Genomic DNA, 23,458 nt, shown 5'->3' on the forward strand with positions numbered 1-23,458 from the left:
GTTTCCCATCGCAATTTGTCATTATACAACTGTTATTCTGCGGTGGGTCTGGCCTGACAACGTTTATTGTGTAAGTGCACGTTTCATTTTGGACATTATATTAAAACGAGATGTTTCCAGTCTGCCGGCGTGTTCCTGTGGTGGTATCATCATGCACCGGTGAGAAAAGCCGGTAAGTGTTCCTGCTCTTAATTATTCATTGCCTTTGGCTTTAAGTGGCTATGTCCCTAGATCGCTATAGAAAGCCAGGATATTCCGAAGCAGGTACATATCCGTGTGCTTTATGACTGCGGATGTGACTGTTTTTCTGAATGACTATCTCACAATGCCAACACATTGTGTTTACAACTTGTTTAAAGCTTACATTTTAAGAGAGTTATATTCGGTCGTCAATATGACAGGAGGGAGAAAAAAAATGCTTGCAGGAGGCCGTAGAGTCTCGCGATGGCCAATGATGAGCAAGGAGCCAGCACTGCTGAGTTTCTGGGTTAAAATGGAAGACATCCACCTGGTTAACCCTCCCGCATTTTTGTTTTTACATTGGGTGCTCTATTGCTCTCCAACGTGTTGTTCAACGTTTCGTTTGATATTTCGATCTGGGTGCTGCTGGGAGACTTTTTTCAGCAACTGCGATTAAAAACCTCTTCCCAAGCACGGTGCGTTTGAAGAGCTGGATGTTGTCAACTTGTAAGTGGCCATGGTCACCCAACGCAAGACCTCTCCTGAGCACAAGCCTAACTGAGATCATTTAAGCTTTTCTCATATGAAGAAATGGCAAGTAAAAAAAAAAAATTCACGTAATTTGCATAGTTCAGCTCTGAAGGTTGAATATTAAAAACAAATATAATCAGTGTACATGCTATTTCCAGACCATGAAGGAGCATCTTCTACAGATAAACTATGTCGATCCAATTTGTTGTGGGAAACACTATGGACAGATGTTGCTATTTAAATATTTCCCCATGCAAATGACTCCATATATCTGAGCAGTAGCGTTTAGATAAACACAAAAGAGAATAGATGCCCCACACCTTGCGGATCAGGTCTCTGACCTACACTGAATGCTCAGACTGTGGGATGAACGTAGCGCATCCGGGGAGATCAATCTGTCTGGGTCACTCTTTTCTATACAAATTCTCGGATAGCAGAATACATTTTCCACCACTTCTTCAGTCCGTTTTGTTATCTATGCATTATAAGGCTCGGATAATTATCCGAGCCTTATAATAGAATGAAGTTGATACCACTCCTGGGTTTATCCTGCTTATCTGTGAAAAGAGGGGGGACAAGAGTCATCATGTGTGTAATAGGATTTTGTGCTGTTTGATTTTGTATTTCTGGAAGTAGGAAGATTATTTTTGTATACGGCATATTGATATGACTGCGGACCTCCAATGGTGATAAACACTGCCTCAATTTTGTTTGAGTTCACCTAACAACATCATCGTAATCAATCCACTGGCAGATGTTCCTTCGATGCAATCATCCATTTAGCCCCCGCACGTAAAATGACAGAGAGACAGGGGGAACACACGACCACCGAGAGCAAGTACACATTACAGACAACATATTGACCGATTATGAAAGCAGACTTGGGTAGAAAACGTCGCTAAAAGGGATGAGGACCCGTGGTCCAGGTTAATCGCGTCGTGGCAGCCAAAGGAGGAAACAAGCCCAGCGGTGCACCCACCGAGGAGATGGAGGGATCAGGTGAATGGACAGTGCCAAAGTAGTTAAACATACATACTGTACATACGAAATAAGTTTAACATACATGAAGAGGTGCATGTTCACCTAATGCAGTGCAACTTAATTCGTCCTCAACACACACATACAGTAGTGCATGGACAATGGGCTATACATATGTAGTAACATAAGAAGGGAGGGGCTGCTGGGGGCTCTGGGACCCTGGGTGGGCCAGGCGCTTAAGCCTCTTGGCACCAGGCGTTGGGTTCCCAGGCGGGTCCAGACACTTAAGCCTCTTGGCACCAGGCGTTGGGTTCCCAGGCAGGTCCAGACGCTTAAGCCTCTAGGCGCCGCCAACGGAGGGGGGGGGGGGGGCTGTGTGTGCTCTGTGGGATGTCTGGTGGCGCACACGGCCCCACCCCTCGTTGGACCAGGCATAAAAGGGGAGCTCCCTTGACGATCAGGGCCCAGTCGTAGCTCAAGACCCAAGACCCAAGACCAGCCATCCGAGGACCATGGGACGCTGTGAGAGCCAGTGGTGGGACTCTGGAACTCCCGACTCTACGACCTTGTGAGCGCGAGTTCCAGAGCGTAGCCAGAGTAGAGTATCTAGGCTGTGTACCTAGGCTGTGTACCTAGGCTGTAACATAGTATCAGGACTAGTGGAGTGTTGGACTGTTGGAGAGTGTTGGGTTGTAATAAACAAGTTACCTCTACAAGTGTCTCCGGAACCCGTTACACATACATACATACATGTGTAGTTACATATACTGTCACTCTACTGTTAGCGCCAGCCACTATTTCTGGAGTGCCGCTGAGTGCCGGAAACCTTTATAGGAGGCTTGAGAGACACATGACTCGGAGCCGGGAGCTCCTGACTTGATACAGTAGGGGCGTGGCCGAGGGCAGGGCATGGCCGAGGGCGGGGTGAGGCCGCAGCCAGGGAAATAAAGGGGGAGCCCGGACAGGTATCAGGGTTCGTTGTGGGGATCAGCCTGGGGTCTCACGTCTCTTCATCTCTTCCCGCTTCGCTCCTCGTTCGTCGGTTAAGTTGTAGCTCGATATCATGGGTCAGACAGCATGTGTGCTGACTGGCCCATTCGCTACAGTAACTCGCACGCACATAGTGAACAGAATCGCCACACCTCGCTATAGAACCCGAAGTGGTTAGAGGTGTGTTATTAAACGTGTTGCCTCCAACTATAGTGTGTGCGGCTCAGTGTTATACACACTATACATGCATACTTGCTTTCAAGCATACATATGTAGTGACATCGCGGATGTCACTGTGTAATGCCGGCTCGAGAGAGGCACGGCGTGCAATGTATTGACATCGCGGGCACTACATATAAGTGGGTGCAGTACCAGCCCTAGAGGGGCTCGGTGAGCACTGCCTGACAGTGCTGGATGGCACCACGCTCTGCATGCAGTGCCAACCCCTACAGGGTGCTGGACACAGGAATGGGGTTATTATAGGCCATGGCACTCTGGTTGACCCTAGAGGACACGTGACCGGTAAAGTCTACACAGAGGCCCCAGGTGGGGCTATGGGTGGTCACGTGTCAGGGTAGAGACCCTGCTCGAGGGTTCGATAAGGTGGTCGTGGCTAAGGGCGGACCCAGCCCCACCACAGAGGATATAAGCTGGATCCCCGTGAGGGACCGGCTGCTGTTGTTCATCCTGAAGAATTTATGTTCTACGTCCTACAAGAGTCACCAACACGTGGACATGCACCCAAGCTAGGGTCCGGTCCGTCGTAGCTAGTTCCAATGTAATTAGTGTAGTTAGCCTGGTGGTCCACCACCATAGGTTATCTTGTTAAGGGGGTAGTACCCCATGTGTTGGTTTTAATAAATGTGTTGCCTCCATGAAGTGTGTCTGCGACTCACTACAACTGGTGTCGGAAGTGGCCAAACATTCTTTAAGTAAGCTAGTTAGCTTAGGATATGTACGCACGAAGCCAACCATGTACCAGGACGTCGGACGATGAGGACAAAGACCTCATCCCTCAAACAGCCCCGGGGATAGCAACCCCGGAGAAGGGAAGCGAGGCGTCGTTGGTGGAGCAGCGTACTGACCAGCCACGCGACAGCTCACCGCCGTTGGTGAAGGAGCGCCGGACAGCACACTCCCGCCTCGCAGAGCTCTTCCAAGCCGCGGCGTCCATCATCGCGGAACTCCACCGTGAGGAACCAGCGGTGGAGGGGAGAGCAACGAGCTGCGTGGGAACGAGGATCCTGCCGCCATTTCCTCCCAAACGGGAACCTCCGTGGTGCAGCCCACGCTTAGGGCCACCATTTTGATGGAGGACCAGAGCATGGAGCCCACCAAATCTAAAGATGCACCGAGGTTGCCTGTGGACGTCCCATCTCTTCGGCGATGATTGCCTTTCGTAAAATAATTTACAGCCACCGGAGGTGACTGGGTGGCCGTCAAACGGCGATTTTTGACGAATGCCGACCTGGTGGGGTGGACGGAAGCAGAGGTGCTGAGAGCGCTGCCCGCAGCTCTTGACGACGATGCCCTGGCAGCATTTTTCACCATACCGCCATCAGAGGGCCACGTTGACTGAAGCCTTTGAAGAAATGGCGGCGATCTACGAACCGCTGTCGAATGTGCGCCATAGGTTCGCTGCGCGGAGGAGGGGGGAAGCTGAGACACCCCTCGCTTTCCGTAGCACGGTTTTGGCGCTAGCGAAGGCTACCTTTCCAAAGATGGACCATGACGGAGTCGAATCCCTGGTCCAAGAGAGACTGCTGGCCCTAGCCAAGGACCTCAACATCGTCCTGCCAGCGGCCGACGACGACGACGACCTATCATCCATCAAAGTTGCAAGATGCATCAAGGCATAACAGCTCTTGCAGCGGCATAAGGTGTTGGCAGCGTGTACCGCGCCTCTTGAGGCTTGCGATACACCTGAAGATGTGGAGCCCGTTCCAGCCTGTGCTTCGACCCAGGGTGGAGGCTGTCAAGGGGACGGCATGGTGCGACGTACAGATGATGGCGGAAGTCATCTCCTCGTCCTGGGAGCGGGCTCGTCGTGTGCTACAATTGCGGCCTGCCAGGACACGTCTCTTCGGGCTGCCGCGTGCCATGACAATGCCTCCCCGGACCACCGCCATCATCCGGCCGACCATTCTCCACTCCATTACACCCGAAGGCGAGTCGCGATTCATCACACACTCGGCCCCTGAATCTACCTCACCAATCTCCGTCGTTCAGTTTCCGTTACCATTGTGTGTCGGTGCGGAAGGATTCGGACTTGGATCGGGCTGACCGGCCGCTCCGAGCAGGTCAGTGGTCGGAGTTGGCCCATAGATTGGTTTGCGCAACTACAGGTTCGTCTGCTGTTGTGGGATCGATAGAGGGGGTGGAAATTAGGATTATCGTTGACATCGGTGCATCAGCGACCATCATTTCTGAGCTGATTTATAATATCTTGGCCCCTAAATGTCATACATTATGCCCTGTCGAAGCTCCGTGCTTCGCCGTGAACGGCGGCTCATTGAGCATCATTGGGAGAATAGCAGCCGAGGTGTGCATTGCGGATGTCAAATTGACAGAACCGGTCCTTGTATTGACATCCCTTGCTATTCCTTGCTTGCTCGGAACAGACTTTTTGGGGAGGACGCCCCTGACAATTTTGATCAACAAAGGGTGTCTTGAAATACCATCCGGTCGTCGAATGGCATTCGTCTTCTCCCACTTGCTTGTGCACAGCCAACGCTACCGTGCAAGCAAATTGCACGTATGCCGGTTAAGATTCCCCCTGGCACGCAAATGTTAGTCCCTTTGAGACTGCGGAAGCTGCTAGACCAGCAGGCAATGGCAGGAGGAATCCGCTTGGGACCCTCTAATAAAGCCGCTCGTGGGTTGACGTTAGTAAGGGCCCAGACGTTGGAATCCAACGATCAAGAACCCTTCATTTCAGGTCCTTAACGCAGAGTTAGACACGTTGGTCATTCAAGAAGGTACTGTGCTAGCTCATGTATCGCCAACACTTCATGAAGGTAGCATCATTGGCAGTGTGGGGGCTGCATCAAATACGCGGCCACACGAGTTCTGATGAAGGTTGGATATAAGCTTGGTTCAGAAAATGAGGAATTATCCGAGGTCCAGAGAGGGAAATTGATGGCGCTTCTGCGCAAATTCTCGGATGTCTTTAGCAAAGACAAATTTGACATCGACCGCACTACGCTTTTGAGTAATCACATTGATATGGGTGACGCCGCTCCCATCTGGCAGAATCCCGACTGGCTGAGCTCTTAACAAAAGAACACGTATGGCTGTTGGTTGACAAAATGTTAGCTACGGATATTATTTCACCGTCCACCAGCCCATAGGGAGCCCCTATTGTCCTTGTTCAAAAGCAGGATGGTAGCTTGCACTTCTGTGTTGACTTCCGTAAGCTTAATAAGATCTCTGTTGCTGACGCGTACCCTCTACCTCGGATGGACGACTGTCTGGATGCTCTAGCAGGAGCATGGTTCTTTTCCACTCTTGACCTCCTATCCAGGTTTTGGCAGTTGCCACGAGATGAAGCCTCTAAGCCCAAAACCGTCTTTCGTACACCACAAGGCTTGTTCGAATTTAATCGGCTTCCGATGGGCCTTCATTCCATGCCAGCTACATTCCAGCAGTTGATAGAACTGGTTATAGCTGGTCATCAGTGGGACACGTGCCTGATATATCTCGACAATGTTATAATTTTCAGCCATACGCTTGATGAACACCTCGAACGGTTACGTGCCATGTTTCTTAAAATATGTGCAGCCAACCGAAAATTCAAACCACAGAAGTGTCGCCTTCTCCAAAAATAGGTTCGATATCTTGGCCACATAGTCAGCAAATCGGGTATTGCGACTGACCTGGACAAAGCCGCGTGTGTTCGTACTTGACCGACCCCCACGTCAGTAGGAGAGGTGCGCAGTTTCATAAGATTCGCATACTATTACCGCCGTTTTGTCACCGGGTTCATGACCATCGCTAAACCTCTCCATGCCTTAACGGCAAAGGGTCAGAAATTCCATTGGGGGGAGGAGGAGGCCGCATTTGTTGCGCTCCAGGATGGCTTAGTGAACGCCTCTCCCCTCCGCTACCCCGACTTTTCCTTGCCGTTCGTCCTGGATACAGGCGCCACTAACACCGAAATTGCAGCTGTTATGTCTCAAGTTGTCAATGGCGTCCAAAGTGTTGTCGCATATGGAAGCAGGGTACTGTCTCCGGCTGAACAACGGTATTGTGTCACACGCTGGGAACTGTTAGCTACCATGTTCTTCATGCAACAGTAACGCCCCTATTTGTATGGGAGATGCTTTGAAGTGTGCTCTGACCATGCAGTGCTACAGTACGCGTTGCGTATTGAACAGTCCTCTGTCCAACTTTCACGTTGGTTGGAAGTCCTCCAGGACTATTCCTTTCATGTTACTTATCGCAAAGGCTCCCAACACACGAACACAGATGCTCTGTCGTGATGCCATGTCAAGGAGGCTGACGGGGGTGGGGACTGATGAGGTGTTTCCTCTCTCATTCTGAGAGATGGCTTGCTTATGGATTTGGATGGAGGTTTGCGCCGTTATAACATTGTTGTGCCCACAGCCCTGTGGGGTAAGGTCATTTGAGTGGTACACGAGTGACTGATGCACCTGGGGGTGCATAAGACGTTGGTCACACTTAAACTGGACTTCTTCTGGCCTGGCATGGCGGAAGATGTCACTAACTTGCTGATAGGGTGTGTACAGTGCGCGGCAGAAACCGCCGTCAAAACCCTGTTATCCACCGTTGCAATTGATTCAGGTCTCCCGCATAAACGAACTGGTTGCTCTGGACATCCTTGGTCCATTTCCCACTACCCCTCGTGGGAATAAGTATTTGCTAGTGGGAGTCGAGTATTTCTCATGATGGCTGGTGGCTTGGCCGCTCCCCAATCAGTCGGCGGCGACGATCACCGAGGCATTCCTCAATGGCTATGTGATGGACAAGGGTGCTCCCGACCGATCAGGGCAAAACATTTTCTTCAAAATTGTTGTGCGAGGTGTGCGATTTGTTGGGAACAAAGAAAGTATGTATGTCACCATACCACCCGCAGACGGATGGCATGGTCGAGCGGCTGAACAGGACTCTGGCCTCCATGTTGAGTCATCAGGTCACGCAAGCCCCAACTTGACTGGAATTCTGGCTGCTTATGGAATGGCTCCTCGCACATCCACTGGCTACTCCCCGTTTTTTTAATGTATGGGAGAGAACACGACCCCAGATTGATATCCAGTTATGAGCCGCGCCAAACAAGGCTAAATCGAAAATTTCTGACACCATGTGCTTTACCCTTCAGAAGCTTTCCGAAGCGCGGGAGGCTTCCAGGGAAAATTCCAATTCATGCCAATTGGCAAATGAGCGGCTGAGCGATTTCCGTACTTCCGCACATGAGTGGGTGCCAGGGGACAGAGCCTGGTTGCATTGTCTACAGGTACCGGTGGGAACGTCACTCAAATTGTTTAATCCCTGGAGGGGGCCGGTTGATGTGATTCGGGTCGTTCGACCACTGTGTTCAGATTCTCTTGGGTCAGCGGAGTTTGTTTGTACATCCCTCACGCCTCAAGCCTTTCATCACTCCGCGTGAGTTCGTTCCATCTCCACACCGCAAAGGCCGAGTGTCAGATGTGTCCGGTGAGCTGAGGTGCTTACCCGCTGAGGATGGTCCTCAGCGGAGTCATGGGATCCCGTCCTCAGGTGCTGCGCATCTAACATCCCTGGAGCCGCCGCCTGCGCCGTCTCCACTGGATTCGGGAGAGGAGAGCCCGTCTACCCGACCTACTGCTCTTCGTGAGGAGCCGAGTTAGAAGGGACATTTGCATATTCTCCCCGGGACCTCCAGGGAGAGCGAGCCCACCTCCCCTGGGGGCTCGGCCACATGGACTCGATCAAAGACTCTTCGGTTTTCGTGATCCCCATACACACACACTCCCACACCATCAGTTGGTTGTCGCACTCGGCAGGCCATGTCGGTAATTGGCTGAACCTAGCCTTTATTGTGCTTGTGGGTGTTGTTACATGGTGAGGGTGGGAGATATTGGTGATGGAGGGGGTTCCAAGCGTCGCGTTTTATTGCATTTTGGTTTTCTTCTCTATCATGGTTGTTGTTCTGTACTTTCACCCTTTTCCCTGTCCTTTACTGTACAATTGTAGATAGTGTATTTATTGTATAGGTGGGCTGCGGTATTTATTTGTCAATGATTATTGTTGAGGCACACATTGAGGTTTTTATTCACTTTATTGAGGTTATTTGTTTTAAAAGGGGAGTTGACAGCCTGGATGGCTGAGTGCTACGAGGGGGGGGGGTGATACAGTGACATCACGGATGTCACTGTGTAGTGCCGGTCCTAGGGAGGCACGGTGTGCGATGTATTGACATCGTAGGCACCATGTATATGTGGGTGCAGTACCGGCCCTAGAGGGGCTCGGTGAGCACTGACTGACAGTGCTGGATGGCACAACGCTCTGCTTGCAGTGCTGACCCCTACAGGATGGGGTGTCAGGGTGCCGGACACAGGAATGGGGTTAATATAGGCCATGGCACTCTGGTTGACCCTAGAGGACACGTAACCGGTAAAGTCTACACAGGGGTCCCAGGTGGGGGCTTGGGGGTGGTCACGTGTCAGGGTCAAGATCTTGCTCGAGGGCTCGAGAAGGTGGTTGTGGCTAAGGGCGGAGCCAGCCCCGACACAGAGGATATAAGCCAGATACCACTATGGTGTGGGTGTAATACCGGCCCAAGAGAGGCTCGGTCAGCACTGATTGATAGCGTATAGCCTTACCAGACTGTAGGAGCAAGTGCTGTTAGCGAGCACCTATGAAGGCTGGAATGGCACACGAGGGGATGGGTGGCCTTCAGCCACGCATGGCCACCTTTGTCTCCCTAGTGGCAATTGTTATGCACCACATCAGGTAGTCATTTGAAGCTGAGTCGACCTAGGGGAGGATCAGGACCCATTTAGATAATCATCACTGGTGTTGGTCATGAGTGGGAATCGAACTCAGGTCGCCGGGTTCGTAGCACAGCAAGCTAATCATTACACTTCCACTCCCCACATATATATACACAGACGCATAATCAAATCTATAAAGCCAAAGTGTTTACATGCTCAAGCAAGCATTTTGGCAGTGCTCACTTTTATATGTTGGCCCCGAGCCAGTGATAGAATATCACATTCCTATAGTGACGGTAGTCTATTCATAGGACATCCACTGTTAAACGATCACAAAGTCAATCTTGCTGGAATAATGAAACGAGGATCATAATACACACATATATGTGTAGTGACATCGCGGGATGCCACTGTGTAGTGCCGGCCTTAGGGAGGCACGGCGTGCAGTGTCTTGACATCGCGGATACCACTATGGTGTGGGTGTAATACCGGCCCTAGAGGGGCTCGGTCAGCGCTGATTGATAGTGCTGGATGGCACCATGCTCGGCGTGCAGTGCCAGCTCTACAGAATAGGGTGTGGATGCGCCGACTGTAGGAATAAGGTTATTAGAGACCATGGTACTCTGGTTGACCCGAGAGGACACGTGACCGGTTAAGTCTACAAAGGTGCCCCAAGTGGGGGCTAGGGGTGGTCACGTGGTCGGGGTCCAGATCCTGCTCGAGGATTCTGGAAGGTGGTCATGGCCAAGGGTGGAGCCAGCCACGCCGCAGAGAATATAAGCCGGGTCCCCCAGAGGGACCGGTGTTGTTTTTCATCCTGAAGAAGCCTTCGTCAACGTTCTATGTTCTACCGAGTCTCCAACACATGGACCTGGCCAAGAGCTGTGGTCCGGTCCGTCGTAGCTAGTTATATTGTAATTAGTGCTTCAAAACTAGAAGTAATTAGTGTAGTTAGCCTGATAGTCACCACCATAGGTTGTTATTCTGTTAAGGGGCAGTTACTCCGTGTGTTGGTGTTAAATAAATGTGTTGCCTCCAAGAGTACAGCTGCGACTCAATTGAACTCACTACACATGTGTAAATGCCAAAAAATGCCAATTACATTAGCTCCGAGCTCGTTAGAAGATAACGCCGCTTGACTGACTCAGAGTGAGACCAACTGCTGCCAAATCAGGGCCTGGCCAAGTATGGGAACTCCTCCCACCTCTCAACTACCAACCCCAATTATTAAAGTATATAAGGGTGGATGGAGTGTTCAGTGACACGGAGTGCCTAGGCAAATGTTTTGTTTTGGTTGAGCTGGTGGTGAAGGTCAGCCTGTTTGCAGGTGAGCTCCTGGTAGAGCCACAGGGTCTCCAACTCATTCAAAGATTGGGTAGCAATTAGCAGCATACACGAACACGATTAACCAACAAAATAGATATGCCTCAACGGTGCACATGGGCACCAATCCGCTCCCATAGTAACTGTACCAGATGGACATTTCACTGGTATGGCCATTGGAGGGCTTTTAAAAAAAAATCATCGTCAAAAAATATGTGAAATAGAGTAGTCGTCATAGGATATATTTGTTACTGGACATCTGTGAAAAAAAGCTAAATATCTCATTAGATTCCTCCTACAGTCCAAATAAAGATTCGTATTCCGATACTTGTCACAGCCCATAATAAAGACTCTTGCTGATTATGATCAGCAATGCTCACACATCTTCCTAAATTGCAACTACTTGTTGGCTTTAACAAAACGCATAACCCCCTATAGCGTGCAAACTTGAACTGCAACCATTTGCTTGCATAGCCAGCATGTTTCATTTGTCAGTCAGGTATGTAAAAACCAAAGTGCCGCTATTTATTAAAATGCTTATTTATTTATATATTTTTTGCTTTAAGTAAAAATGATAGGTTGGCCATGCAGCAGCAGCGTGGTGTACCAAAGATTGTCAGAAAGCACACAAAATGTGTTTTCGACTATATCTTTCCATAAAAGTATCATGCGTCATTCTAGAAAAAATGCTCCCGATCCATCCTCACTTGCAAGCAGATCAACAGCCTTAAATCTGACCCTCGTGTTGTTGCCTATAGGTCTGTCTCATAAATGTGCCAGGGCATTAAGTTTTACTTTCAGATATTCCAATAAATGTTGAGAATTATTTCCCCAAAAGAAAAGACATGCTCTTTCCTTCTCTGATGTTAAAGTGCTCCGAGTTTAGATTTCATAGCTTCTGGCTCTCAGTGGAATGCACAAAAACCTCACCCAGCATCGCAAATGCATGTCCCCTATATCCATAACATTTCACATCTGCTGTGCATGCCAATTTAATTGAGAAGGCTGTAAAATAGCACGTAAAGTGATTTGGAAGGCTGAAATTCTGAAATTCAGCAGAATGTGTATGCATCTTTCTCATTTTGAGATATACAATATCCAGAGGTGATCATGGGCGATTCCAATTATGCCACCACATCTTAAAAAGTGCTTGCCAGATATGAACCACAACACCTTGCTGGTTTCGTTAAGGAGCATACACTCTCACTTAAACTCCGGTAATCCTTACAGTGGCTTTTGGCTGGCCATCAAACAAAGATGGTCACTGCATCACGTGCTTTCAGATGCGCTTCTGTGGTCGTCTGGAAAGCTCTTCCGATATTAGGAAGCCACTGGAGCTATGCACTTTTAAATCATCTAGGTTGAAAAATAATTTGTTAACAACCGTTTTTTTGTGTTGAGCTTGTTGTGCTTCCCCCACACCTCCAATTATCACGGTTGAATAGGTACGGTGTGAAATAAGTTCAACATACATGCATACAATGTTTTCTTCTTTCCTTCCTTTTGACGGACAATGCCACAGTTGCACAGTCTATATCAGATCTCCGAATCCTCTTATGGCATCATACCCTCTGGCTCTCAGTCTTTCTTTGATCGCCAACCTTTGGGTGCCACACAAGTGTCTATCTCAGTCACCTAACCTCCTCCATCCCGTACACGTTCCTTACCCATTGCAACCTCAATTTGATGCATCCCTCTATAATGATGTTCCATATTCTAGTTGTTTATCAGTATGGTGAAGTATGTCAATAGCCCCCATGAATGGAATGGCATGAGGAGGCTTTAATCGATTAAATTATTGAGAATGGCTGAAAATATTTATGTCAAGCTAAAGTAAATCATTTTTTATTTAACCAGGGAAGGCCGACTAAGCTATGTGTCTCTTTTTCAGAAGAGACCTGGCCACAAATGATAGCTCAACGAAGTGGCTTATCACATAGAAATGTATAGCCGGCAGCCAAATGCTTTAAGGGCATGTTTATAAATGTGGAGGAGAACTCGGAGAAAAATCCACGTGACTACGGGAAGAGAGACACGCAAACTCCAAATATACAGCAGCAGGCATCAGGGTCGGGATCAAACCCACGACCTCCTGCATACCAGGCGAGGAGTTAACATCTCGCTACCGCGGCTAATAATTGATTTATTTTACACACCGTGTGCGGTACATATTTGTATATAAAAGTATTAAACTATCACTGATGGCCAAAATATATATATATGACTAAAGTGTTAGGACAGTATTTTTTATAGACTTATTCCATATTCAAAAATTTAGGTTACATAATTGTCTGGAAATAAACATTATAAGCGATAATTCATAAAGAAGAATTCTGATTAGCTGTCATAAACAATGTTTTGTAAGAATATTATAACTAATGCCCTCTTGCTGTTATGGTATTAATGGAAACTTGTAATTTCAATGTTTACCATGTTTTTTGTAAAATGCAGGTGCTTTGAGATCCATTATGCCTATAATGTCTGCAATTACTCAAATGTAGAAAATTATACTACATTATATTGCCATCATTATGAAAATGCATCACGCCTGCCTTCAAGTGTTTATATGTTAATAAAAAATGTTTTACTGCAAAGGAACGTTTAGTAATGCCTAAAATGTTGTCCTCTTGCTCATGAATCTATCATCTTCAAGATCCGTGGATTATCTACTGCTGAATGAAGGCCTCCCCATGGTCCCATAATGCTACAATAAATATCACCAACACAAATGAACTGTTCTCAATGCTCCACGTTCAAGTTTGTTGTCCTCCTGGGCATATTCCTTACTTAGAATGCCACTCTGCCTGCTGTCATTATTTCCAGTGATGTGCATAGATCGAGCCCACTTAATTACACCTTCATCAATAATGTTACGTCCCCGATTTTTACTAATTAGTTCCCTGATCCTTGTGTTCCTCGCTGTCTGTTAAGTGCTGCTCTGTGCATGCTCATGAAATATAGAAAGTAATATATTGCTTTTATATGTCAATTGTTTAATGAAGGACAACAGGAAAAATCAAGACTGGTAATATTGTCAAACAATTATAAAATGCTCACTGTTTGTATAGCAAGTTTTCGGGTATATTTTTTATTCAAAAGAAGACCAATGTTGCAAGCTGTTATTATTCATAAATCTGGCCCATTGCACATCACTGTCAAATAATGCAGATGAGCGTACCACTAAGCATGTATTGAAAACATCTTATGTTTTCGTATGGCTGATGTTGATCCAGAGCAACATCGATAATTTTACATTTAGGTGGTTGAGCTAGCTAATTGCATCAAGAGTAGCAGAGTGAATCGTTGTGATGTTGCCTCCTTTGTATTTGTGAATCGGGCATTGAGTCGTTACATGTTCAACAGTCTGTTCTGGATGACCACAGTTGCACACTGAAAAGTTTTACATTTTCCACTTGTGCATTGAGTAACCGTATGTGCCATGATTCATGCGGATGCGGTTGAGGATTGTGGTCCATAAGCTCCATGGAAGTTCAAAGTCAGGGATTTTCTGCATCACTTCTTTCACAAGGTGTTCATTTGCAACTTCTTGTGAACTCCAATTAACTTAATAATAGGGCAACAAAACTGAAACCTTTTTACAAGGATTCATGTCTGCATTAACCACAATACTTGCAGTCAAAATGCGAACAAAAAACACACTATGATAATATATGCATTGTCCTTGAAACTGATTGGTCCACACCAAGGGACGGCTTTCTTTTGAGCCTCGACCCAATTGGTGCTCGACCAGAGGGCGCTAAAAGGCGTACAGCTCAAAGACAATGCACTATCAAAGTAATGAGGGCTCGGGGTGAGCATCTACATCATTAGACCTCCTTTGCCAGTACCAAAATATAATAATAGGGTTTTCCCCCTTTTTTCTGGCAACAAAACTCAAACCTTTTTACAAGGATTCATGTCTGTATTAACCACAATACTTGCAGTCAAAATGCAAACAAAAAACACACTGATAATATATGCATTGTCCTTGAATCTAATTGGTTCACACCAAGGGACGGCTTTTTTTTTGAGCCTCGACCCAATTGGTGCTCAACCAGAGGACGCCAAAAAAGGCGTACAGCTCAAAGACAATGCATTATCAAAGTAATGAGGGCTCGGGGTGAGCATTAACATCATTAGACCTCCTTTGCTAGTACTAAAATATAATAATAGGGTTTTTCCCCCTTTTTTTTCTTCCAATTAGCTTTCCAAGCATCATCATCAGGGTTGAATTTGCATTGCCGAAGGTTTAGTGCGGGCGTCCAAAATAGCTTGCGCGACTTCAAGCAGTGGTAATAAAATGTCATTTGTTGATGGTAAGGAAAGCTAATAATTGTTTCTGAACCTGGATTGCTAGGATTGTAGCTCAATGCGCTCACCAATACAACAGCATTGCCCATAACGGAGGTAATGACAGAGACACGTGGACCCACACAAGCACGGCAATGCTTGGGTATGCACACGGGCACTCAAGACATGCAGGAGTACAAATGCCGCACGTTTCTCAGCTCTGCTATACCATTTTTCACCATGTCCGTGACACCTCCTGTCTGTGCCAACATCCTTATTTCCCTACTGCTGAGACACGCATTCGTGCTTTTATTACCCCCGGCCTTGATTAATGCAGCACTCTTCTTTATAGCTGACCTAAAATCAGTAATCCGCGCATTAAAAGAGATACAGAACACCGCTGATATGCCCCCTTTATCACGGTAATAAATTACTTATATTCCAGAATTATCTTCAAGACTCAATGTACTTGCGCTTACTCAACTCCTTGGCAAAATAAATAACTTACATAGCCCCACAGCATTGGTGGGGCTGGAGGGGTCAAGCCTCCCACCCTCGTTGAAGGATCAGCCCCCCTTCTTTGAAGCTTTATTGGATATGTAATCTGTATGCAAAAGTGGAGGGATGCTGGACAGAGTGCAATAATTAGTGCAATTAAGCAATGTCAGCTACCTCGCCTGGTATGCCGGAGGTCCTGGATTTGATCCCGACCCTGACGCTTGCTGCATATTTGGAGTTTGCGTGTCTCTCTCCCTTTAGTCATGTGGATCTTTCTCCGGGTCCTCCGTTTTTTTCCACTCCACATTTATAAACATGCGTTTAGAGTGTTTGGTTGCTATACATTTCCACTTGATAAGCCACTTCGTTGAGCATTTGGGGCCAAGTCGCTTCTGAAAAAGAGATATAAAGCTCAGTGGACCTTTCCTGGTTAATAAAAAAAAGTTTAGTTTAAATAGGGGTGAGAGCTAGAGCAGAATACAGAATAGACCAAAGCTTATAATATTTTACCAATTATTTTTAGCGTTTAACATTTGTTTCAAGCAAGTAATAGAAAATGAAACAAAACAAACAAGCTGGTAGATACACCACTTGTATTTTGGGTGAGTTCCACTACAGGTGTCTCCGAGTCTGAATGAGCAGAGGACGGCGCTCATTTCTTATGGAGGCCTGAAGCCAGTGACTGGAGCCAGTATTATTAGCAAACCTGTCACCTCTGACACAAGACCTCAGTTTGGCTGTCCCTGCAAAACAGCAGACTCCAAGCTCGCCTCACACTTTTCCATTAAAATGTTGCTATTCCCCCAGAAGATTACATAACACCGAAATTCATCCAGAACATGTCAAGGACTTGGTTTTTCATACCGTCGCATATCCCCAGCGACCAACTTGTATGAAGATGCGGATGTCCAGTGCGCACGTGGAAAATAAAAGACTCCCCTGTGTGCAACCGCGGCTACGTACACCAAACCATGGGCTGTAGAACTTTGCACTGCCCCAAAAATAGATCTTAAGGCGGTGGTTGGGTGTATGCGAAGTTCACTACCTGTCAGACAAAACAATAGAATAGCTAAATCGCTCACAACTGAATCTCTAAGAGTCGTTCTTATTTGGCCATACGAGAGACCAATTGTGCACAAATAATTTCACCCTTGGAAAAGGGTGCCTGAAAAATTGCATGAAATAACAATTAATCAGAAGCAGACACAGGCACCTTCCATTTTAGTACGGTTGGCTACATCGGAGCGACGGTGCCGGCCGTCATGCCCCATTAGGGGGCTCTGCCAACGTAATCCAATTTGGTGCACGTCTCTCCAGGGAACCACCGCCATTGACGTCCCACAACGTGGGATTAAATGTTTTTGTTATTTCAACGCGGAGAGACGATGGTGACCGAGTCGACCAGCGTTTGAACTCAAAACGTTGTAAATTGTCAGACAGTTTCGACTGCTTGACTGTGAAAGCGTTGGCGTGTTGGTGATATGGGCGCACTCAGCTGCATTTTACATCAGGAGGTGTTTGCGCTAACGTCACCCGAGGAATAAAATGACATTTTAATAGCTACATTCTTTTAAAACAATCTGTTCTCAGTGGTGTTGTCACTCGAGGAAATTACTACGGTATATTCCCAGAGCAATTTGTTCAACTCAGATTGGATGGACCTCTGTGTGTTCAGCAGAAGTCAATGCGTACATACACAAGAGGAGTGAAGTCATACAAAGAATAGTAACAAGAGCTCAGATGTATTGTATTCATGGATTGGAGAACATGCACAGTTTATAGACCATAATTCAAGACAAATAATCGGCTTGAGTAGGACGCATTGTTGGAATTGATGATGTCCAATTGTCCAGAAATAATAATGGAGCTTACTAGTGAGTTGGTGAGATGAAATGAGCTAGGTGGATTATTACATTTCAGAACTGTGAGAGATCGTGGCGATTTGGGGAAGCTTTCATCCAGCAGTGGATTGACAATGGCTGAGGACAATTATTCAATGTAACAGGGACAAAATCCATCACTGATGTCAAGTTTATGTGGAGAACCTGAAAAAGAACTTAAAATAAATTCACTTCCACCAATGGTAAAAAATTAAGATGTTATTATGTATATTAAACCAGTGTTCGAATGAGGCAGTAGTGCACATTCTACATTCTATTGGCAAGAGACTAGTTTATGGGCCTTGGACAAATGATACCTCGCGAGGTGGTAACGACGATACTCGTCCCGCACCTCCCATTAGCACGGCCGGCTACCTACGGTGCGAGAGAAGTTCAACAAACATACGATGATGCTGATGGTGACCCTTACGCGACTCCTTATGTAGTGATATTGACCACTGACAATAAAGTGGACACAAACTAATACGTCTGGCTTTCCCAGATTGTCTGAGGTACATGATGTTTAGCTTTTTCTTCAATCTTTAAAGAGATATAGGCTCCATTTATCTCCTCAGCCCCTCACTCAACACCACCTCCTAGGTGCTGGTCTAGGTGGCTAGGGACCCGGTATACAAGATCTTGTTGCACTGGAAGTGCTATCATCGACATTTGGCGTCACCCATATTTTCAAAAAATATTATCCACAATTTTGTTATAAGTTTGAAACTTTAACTGATGGTAACTCAGATGATGTGCAGGTGGCTGTGTGGTTTAAGGTAACAGGGAAAAAAACGCTTACACGTTTTATATAATAATAGTGAATAATGTAGTACATTTAGTACGTGTTTTATCGTTCTTATAGTGCGAGGCTATCACTAAGGCGCTATATTTAATAATCATAATAATGTAGATGTACTGTATAAGGCGGCCTTAAACAAACGGATCTCAGTCTCACTGACATCGTCTGCAGTAGTTTTACAGTGGGGGGCGATGCTTCTGTGTGTGATCCCGATTGGGTAATTCGTGGGTAACTTTTTAGAATTTGGAAAATTTGGACCGTGACATGGGCACACAATGGCCCACTCATTTCGAATGGCATCACGAGATCTTTAACGTCCACCGCGCAGGAGACGATGCATAGTATTCTATGGCTAATGCACGGTAGTAGTAACATAGCGGCGAACGTCGGGTCATGTCACTACCTCATTATTATATGAATTATGAGCTTGTCTGTTTTCAGTATAAACATTGAGAAAGTAATATTACAGGCTAAACATGGGTTCTACTGAAGCCGCCCCCCCCCCAACACTGCCAGAAAGCCTTCTAGACTTGGCAGAGAGCCTACGTGTTTTATTAAACACGCGAAAACCAAATGACTTGAAGAGCCGCAGGAAAGCTACGTGCCGTGAGCTGCCCGATGATTTTGTTCCACAGTTGTAAATGCCGGTGTGTTTCCAGCTTTAAACACTGCTGCTATTCTAGAAAGAGTTTTGTCTGTTGTGTAAGATTCATTTTACCATTGCGATAAACCTTAACTTCACATATTGAATGACTGATTGTAAACAAGAATGCATTGCTTCAAATGTGGATATCCTGGCAAGAATGATGGTCCGTGGAATGCATATAACTAACTACATCTATAATTGCTTGTTTTGCACATTCTGTATTTTCTTTATTTTCCATGTAAATATTTTCTTAATAGTGTCCTGGTAGTTTATTTTTTTTATCCATGTGAATTATAAATGTACATTTTCAGTTTATAAAGGTTTCAATCTTCGTTTGTCCTTTGGACAGACTAAAGGTTGCTATAGGAATGTGGAATTTTTATCAGCCACTCATGGCCACGATGAGCACGAGTACAAACCAACTCTTCCTGGAAGCATACCAACAGCCAGAATAATAATTTTAATAACAAGTGTTAGTGGTTATCCAGTTTTAATTAAAAAAAAAGATATATTTCAGTTGAATGTCTTCGCCTCAATTTCAGGTCAGAGCTCAGGTTGACACAGTTGGTTGTCTTAACATTTGTGATGCTAACCAAACACAAGAGACCAGGATGTAAACATTCTTAAGTAGGGGATAAAGATTGTCCCCCACTTCCCCGCCGCTGTGGCTAATCTTTAAAATAATATATTTCTGGGATAAAAATAAACATATTGTAAAGACGATTTAAAATGTATGTGACAGTGTATGGGTCAGAGAGATGAATTAAGAAAAAAAACTGATAAAACAACAGACTGTGGCCTTTGAATGCACGTGTATACAGAAAATGCCAGTGATTTAGTGGCAAGATAGGTAGAATGAACTTGGTAGTTCAGAACAATACATACCTGTCAACTCTTTATCAGTGCCTACCTTATTATAGACCAAGTCAGACCTCATTAGTCACCTCGTGCCATTATAAATCTCAACGTTCATTCTACAAAAACCCATTACAAGGGAGAAACACGAACAACTAGGCAATGTTTTGTTGCCCGTATTGAAACGGCTGTACGCCCTATGGACCTGGAAACTCAATTTCCCTATACAATAATGCGGGTAAAACGTATGGTTTGACAGCTATGAGAATATAGCAGGAAAGTACTATGAATATAATCTGGAAGAAGAGGCTTTTGTATTGGGTGGGGGGGGGGGGCAAAAAGAAACGCAGGGGGACACGACACAGTCATTGCTAACCATGGCTGTAAAACAATGTTAAATGGAAACAGCGCGAGTAATGGATGTGGTCTGCTTTTGTCTACCGTGCATTCCAGTGTAGTTCTCACCCCCTATACACATACTCTCATATAAGCGCGCAACTTTATCTGTGATGAACGCTGCACTTTCCGTCGTTTTCATGCAGGGGGCGCTGCAAACCGACGTGCCCCCTGCATGAACGATGGAGGCGACGGACAGACGTTCGATTACGTTGGAATCGATCTGCAGACGGCGGTCTTCTCGCACGTCTAGCTCTATGTCACCTTATCTCGATCCCGCAATCCCAAACAGGTGAAATACCGCATCTAACCGAACGCCCAGCAAGGCCATCTACTTAACGACCAGACAAAATTCACACGAAATGTCGTTTTCAATTAAGTCTTCCAGATGTAAATTGATATAAGCTTTTAATGAAGAAATTAATTATCTAATCAATACAAACGATACAATTCAAAGATGTTTAATTTAAAAACTTCAAAATGGAGCATCGGGTGCTTGCGTGAATGCGTCGTTCATGTGCAATTTTTTTTGTGACTTTCCTGGCCAAAGGCCGTAAATTATATGAGGGGCGCCATAGGCGCCCCCAAACAACCCCACTGGTGCTAAATATTGAATCAACATTTTCAGAATCTTGGAGGAATCCAATGAGCTACAAAGATCTTTCTCACAGATCTCCAGTCAGGGGCAGGGTCAGAAAGTTACAATAACAAACAATACAATAACACGATAGGAGTGCAAAGTATAGGAAAGGTTAAGGAAATCACACAAAAAAACCATTTAGATTTTACCAGGTAAAGCCAAATAGTGTTCATAAATGAGCTAAGTATGGCACACATTTGCAAATATGTTTCCTGGATGAACAGAGCCCAATGTAAATTTCTTGTTACATCAAGTGATGTGAGATTGGATTTCAAGTAGAGGTCACAACAGCCGGTCCTGTATGATACATCGAGTGCAAATCGAAGAGCACAATGATGAAGCGGGTTTGGTCTGTTGAGCGATTCATTAGTAGCTGATGTGTAAACAGCGTCACAGTAGTCAAGAATTTAGGGCGGTGATCCTTGATACACTTTTCAATCTAAATTGGAAACTCATTTATTTTGTGTTTTTAGTTTGTTGTCCTTCCCCCGCACCTTAGATTAACTTGGAAGTTAAGCATATATGCATATAGGGCCAGGTGGAGCATGTGTGCATTGGAGTGGCCACCCACAGAGGTCAGGAAGAACCTCAAGTTAGATGCTGGGATACTATAGGTATCAACTGTGCATAATTTGTGTGATATAGCAAAAGGAAGAGAGTGGAGATGAGATGTGGTAGAATCAGTGACATTAGCCGCAGTAACTACTTCATTTTGATTGTAGCACTCAATAACAGTGCTTGTCAAAATTAAACAAACTGCATTCATAACGATGGATATTGCACCAAGAATATGTGTGAGGATAATTTAATTACAAGCCATGCAAATTTCAAAATTACTTTATGCTGTTGCAGGATATCTGTACATCTGCATGATTGCAAAAATAAAATGTATCATGTCATATTATAGGAAATCGTTCATAATAAAGGTTTTTGAGTTAGATCGCGTAAGTATAAATGTGTCATAACCCTCCACCACCCAACACAGCCAGTAAGGTTTTTCACGTAAATAAAACGTGCCAATTCGTTACTACTTCAGTCCACCTATATGTTGGAGAGTAAATACACAACATTAACAATTTGAGTATGATGTTTTGATAGTGATTACATCCAGCATCATTGGGCGATTTGCCAGAATAATTAAGCAATCCACCTGCTTCCAGTCTTCAATAGAGCAAGATGGAAATCGTTATTTTCATGCATCATGTGAGGAGTTAAAATGTATAAAATAATGAGTAAGTAAATTAATTATAATGAAGATGTATGTTTCAACCTATCGTTAGTTCACTGCCAGATGAAGGTCTCCCTACGCTGTCTCTGTCTATAGGGTCTATTGACTATACTACACCATGCCGGACAGTGCAGGTGGAGACGTGGGGGGTGGGGAGAGAGGTGGGGGGCAGGATTGGTTAAAATATTACTTGCCACTGATGTTAGCTATGGCCAGGAATGAAACTCGGGGTTGCTGAGTTCATAGTGCATTGCCAACTATTGCACAACCACTCCACCCCTAAGCAAATCACATGAATAATCATTATTTATTTCCGTGCTGAGAGTGATGGCTTGGTGGAGGGAATTGAAAAATCCCAATTTATTAAGAAACAACACTCAAAGACCAACAGAGACAGGCGAACATCCTACTTGCTCTTCTGTCTCACTCAAGGCTCGAGACATGCGACGACGTCGCTACATTAGGTATGCACCCACAATGTCCAGCTAAATATATATTTTCATCAGTCAACAACATAGCATCTATCCATTTACAGACACCCCAACGAATTTCTAATGAGCCTCTAACTCCCTTTCTCAACAGATGATTGAATATTCTGACATTGATGGCTCCTTATTTATTGTGCAGAGAAGAGTATTAGTGGGGTTTGTGAAGACAGATCACCCTGCACATTCACGAGGAGGTTAACCAAATAATGCCTCAATAATATATTTAAAAACGTAATTGCGTCACTAATCGTTACTCACAGGCGGGTAAGGTTGTGAAGTCCAGAAAATGCTCTGCTGGAAACTGATCTTATCTGGTTATTCTGCAGGTACCTGTGTAAACAGAAAAGGGTAAAACAACAACAGATTCTAAACGGTCACTGTATGGTTGCTGTGAAGAGGATGCGTCTTTAAAAACAGTTCACCAATAAATATATATTTTAGGAACAACTTGATGTTAACAGAAGCCTAGGTTACATTGATGATTCTAATGCTACAACACAACGCAAGGTTGGCGAAATACATATTGGATCTTCTTGGTTCTGTCGGTAAAGTCACGTAGAAGGGAAGTAATAAAATAATAAAAATAAAACATAATCAAATAATTCTCACGACGTTTCGGCCACAACGCAAGCAGCCATCCTCAGGTGAAGACCAGGTCTGTCGGGGAGACAGCGTCTGAATGAAACACCACCACGCTTGGAGCGTATATTTAAGCTGGGTTGGAATTTAGCATATTTATGGGAAATGCAGGTATGTGATTAGTACTACTTGTGAAATGCGTAGGAGGTGGGCGGGGGGGGTTTC

General features: G+C 45.5%; 1 protein-coding gene across 2 annotated transcripts in view; it reads right to left on the bottom strand.

The window, feature by feature from the left end:
- Positions 1 to 23,458, bottom strand: part of LOC133342867 (relaxin receptor 1-like) — a 310,499-nt gene that overhangs the window by 113,951 nt on the left and 173,090 nt on the right. Inside the window, exon 6 of one of the 2 annotated variants that reach the window (XM_061552221.1) lies at positions 22,913 to 22,984. The exons of the other annotated variant lie outside the window; for it this stretch is intronic. Within the exon in view, the coding sequence (XP_061408205.1) occupies positions 22,913 to 22,984 (72 nt within the window). The remainder of the gene's footprint in view (positions 1 to 22,912; positions 22,985 to 23,458) is intronic. 2 annotated transcript variants of the gene reach the window in all.

Source organism: Lethenteron reissneri, chromosome 16 (assembly GCF_015708825.2).
Source record: "Lethenteron reissneri isolate LAM-NWPU_2019-01 chromosome 16, ASM1570882v1, whole genome shotgun sequence".
NCBI classification, from domain to species: domain Eukaryota; kingdom Metazoa; phylum Chordata; class Hyperoartia; order Petromyzontiformes; family Petromyzontidae; genus Lethenteron; species Lethenteron reissneri.